The following is a 3,313-nucleotide window of genomic DNA, read 5'->3' on the forward strand; positions in this document are numbered from 1 at the left end:
GTGTGTGATTCTCATCCCCTTGAGGGTTTTTTTCCGAGTTTTTTCCAGCCGCCTCAATCCTCCTCCGTAGTCACGTCGCTCGACAAACCACCGCCATGTCCGTCCGTCTGTCCGTCTGTTTGTTTGTTTGTCTGTTTGTTTGTTGATCTGAAATGAGGGGCGTCGTGGTCCTCTGGGGGTGCAGAGAGACAGAGAGAGGGCGGGTGGTGCGTTGCATTGTGGGTGTTTCAGGGTGGCGTCGGGTTACGGCGGGGGTCGGGGGTCGGGGGGGGGCGGGGCTTAGTTTAAGACCGTGGGGGGTCCGTCGGGGCGCCGGGTCTGGACGATCTTCTGCTTGGGCCGCGCCTCGTCGTCCTCCTCCGCCTCGCTGTCGCACACGTGGACGACCACGCTGGGGGTGGAGTCTGTTCCCGCGTGCAGCTCGTACTTATCACCTGGGGGGGGGGGGGGGGGGAGGGGGAGAGGGGGGGAGGGGGGCAGAAAAAGAGAATTTATATATTTTTAACACTAGAAGAGCCGTGAGGGGTCACTGTGAGTATTCTTTTTTTTAAATATCTTTGCACTCGATCAAATTTCAGGACCCTCCTTTCATGACTTTTCCTAGATATGTGCGTTCTGCCACCAGTATCCTGACATTTTCAAAGGATAAGATAGTATATAAAGCTGTTTTGCAGTTTTTCTGTGTCGGAGGCAGGCTAAAAAAAGGAAGCGCCCTCTAGTGATCTCTGTGTGTAAATAGCAGATTTACATTCTAAAAAGGGGGTCTATTTGACCCCCAAGGCGGCTCTACTAGTAGGTAAAAATAGGCACGGCTGTTGTAGTGTTAAGGGATTTTTCAAACACGTACAGGATAAACTGCATTCTACAACATGCTATTCGTGATTGAAATGCTACGAAGAGATGCTACTATGCTATTGAAACGCTAATAAACATGTAATCAGATTCTACAGTCGTCTGTTCAAGATGAAACATCCCATCCAGACACAGAGCAACGTCAAGCTGAAGTACCCTCGGTCGGTCTGAGACTAAATACCCCACACACTGATTGCATCCCTGATGGTTGCCATGGAGACGAGACGAGGCTGAGGGAGGGGGCATGATAAGAGGTTTCCCCCACACGTGCACACACAAACATGCACGTGCGCGCATGTACGCACACACACACACACACACACACACTTGACACACTTGAGTGTGTGTGATGTCTCCTGGTTCAAAAACAAGGCCTTGTCATCGTCCCTGTCTCCTGGCCTGGCTGTCATACCCCCAGGCAGCCAGCAGACGGGGCTAGAGCGCCACACCACACACACACACACACACACACACACACACACACACACACACACACACACACACACAGCAGAACTAATCTCATTGAGAGCCTCTGGCTGGCTGTAAGCCTGAGCAACAGGAGCCTATTTCCTGATGCCTCCCCGTGTTACCATAGTAACAGTGAGTGTGCGGCGGCCTGGGTTGCATCAGGACAAGATACAAATCATGTTTGTTTCCGTGGTAATGCTTTATGTTGGGGGGGGGGGGGGCATTAATCCAACTATAAACTAGGCTAGTGAGGGGAGGGGGGGACGACAGAGGCTAGTGAGGGGAGGGGGGGACGACAGAGACTAGTGAGGGGGGGGGGGACAGAGGGGAGGGTGGGGGGGCAGAGACTAGTGAGGAGAGGGGGGGGGACAGAGACTAGTGAGGGGGGGGGGGGACAGAGGGGAGGGTGGGGGGGCAGAGACTAGTGAGGAGAGGGGGGGGGACAGAGACTAGTGAGGGGAGGGGGGGGGACAGAGACTAGTGAGGGGAGGGGAGGGGACAGAGACTAGTGAGGGGAGGGGGACAGAGACTAGTGAGGGGAGGGGGGGGACAGAGACTAGTGAGGGGAGGGGGACAGAGACTAGTGAGGGGAGGGGGGGGACAGAGACTAGTGAGGGGAGGGGGGGGACAGAGACTAGTGAGGGGAGGGGGGGGGCAGAGACTAGTGAGGGGAGGGGGAGGACAGAGACTAGTGAGGGGAGGGGGGGGGGACAGAGACTAGTGAGGGGAGGGGGGGGGACAGAGACTAGTGAGGAGAGGGGGGGGGACAGAGACTAGTGAGGGGAGGGGGGGGGACAGAGACTAGTGAGGGGAGGGGGGGGGGACAGAGACTAGTGAGGGGAGGGGAGGGGGACAGAGACTAGTGAGGGGAGGGGGGGACAGAGGCTAGTGAGGGGAGGGGGGGGGACAGAGGGGAGGGGGGGGGACAGAGACTAGTGAGGGGAGGGGGGGGGACAGAGGCTAGTGAGGGGAGGGGGGGGGACAGAGGGGAGGCGGGGGGACAGAGGCTAGTGAGGGGAGGGGGGGGGACAGAGGGGAGGGAGGGGGACAGAGACTAGTGAGGGGAGGGGGGGGACAGAGGCTAGGCTAAACAACATGTCTGTCCTCCAGCCTTCCTGAGGGTTAAACACCAGAGGAGGGGGGGCGGGGCAACACCAGAGGAGGGGGGGCGGGGCTACACCAGAGGAAGGGGGGCGGGGCTACACCAGAGGAGGGGGGGCGGGGCTACACCAGAGGAGGGGGGGCGGGGCTACACCAGAGGAGGGGGGGCAGGGCTACACCAGAGGAGGGGGGCGGGGGTCACTGCTACCCGCTCTGCGTGTTCTAGTACACATGACGGTCCAGACACCTTCTAGACTGTGTGTGAGTGTGTGTGTGTGTGGGGGGGGGGGGGGGGGGGGGTGTTGGAACCCCAGGACAGTTTATAAGGATAATAAACCAATAAATGAAGCAGACTTTACTGCAGCGACCAGCATTTTACTGCAGAATTGAGCACTTTACTGCAGCGACCAGCGCTTTACTGCAGAGACACATACTTCACTGCAGCAACCAGCACTTAGCCTAACTGCTGCGACAAGAACTTTACTGAAGCAAACGGCACCTTACTGCTGCAACCAGCACTTTACTGCAGTGACAAACACTTTACTGCAGCAACCAGCGCTTTACTGCAGAGAACAACAACAGTGTCCTAATGACACGTCCCAGTGAGGTGACTTGGGCCCAATCCCAATTCACCCCTAGCCCTTCGTTTTCACCCCTATGGCTCGATTTGCGCGTTCACGTTTAGGGCGAGGGCTGTCTCAATTCATATTTCGTCGAGGGCTAGGGGTAAGGGGGAGGGCTAACTATTACTTCGTTTCGAGGGATTTCAGGACCAGACTAGCTTCGAAGGGCTAACGGTACGCTACCCCTTGATACCAGGATGCATTGCGAATCATCTACAGAAATCTTATGTCGCTCTATTCAATGCGGAAATGTCATTTTACTTTCTCTG

The 3,313-nt window shown here is 56.8% G+C and overlaps 1 protein-coding gene across 1 annotated transcript in view; it reads right to left on the minus strand.

The window, feature by feature from the left end:
* Nucleotides 1-279: 279 nt before the first annotated feature.
* The window catches only part of rcan3 (regulator of calcineurin 3), a gene marked incomplete at both ends in the record, with an annotated part of 50,007 nt that continues 46,973 nt past the window's right edge, over nucleotides 280-3,313 (minus strand). Inside the window, one exon of the mRNA XM_080535332.1 lies at nucleotides 280-434. Within this exon, the coding sequence (XP_080391458.1) occupies nucleotides 280-434 (155 nt within the window). The remainder of the gene's footprint in view (nucleotides 435-3,313) is intronic.

Source organism: Nansenia antarctica, assembly GCF_963989245.1.
Source record: "Nansenia antarctica genome assembly, chromosome: 1".
Classification (NCBI taxonomy): Eukaryota; Metazoa; Chordata; class Actinopteri; order Argentiniformes; family Microstomatidae; genus Nansenia; species Nansenia antarctica.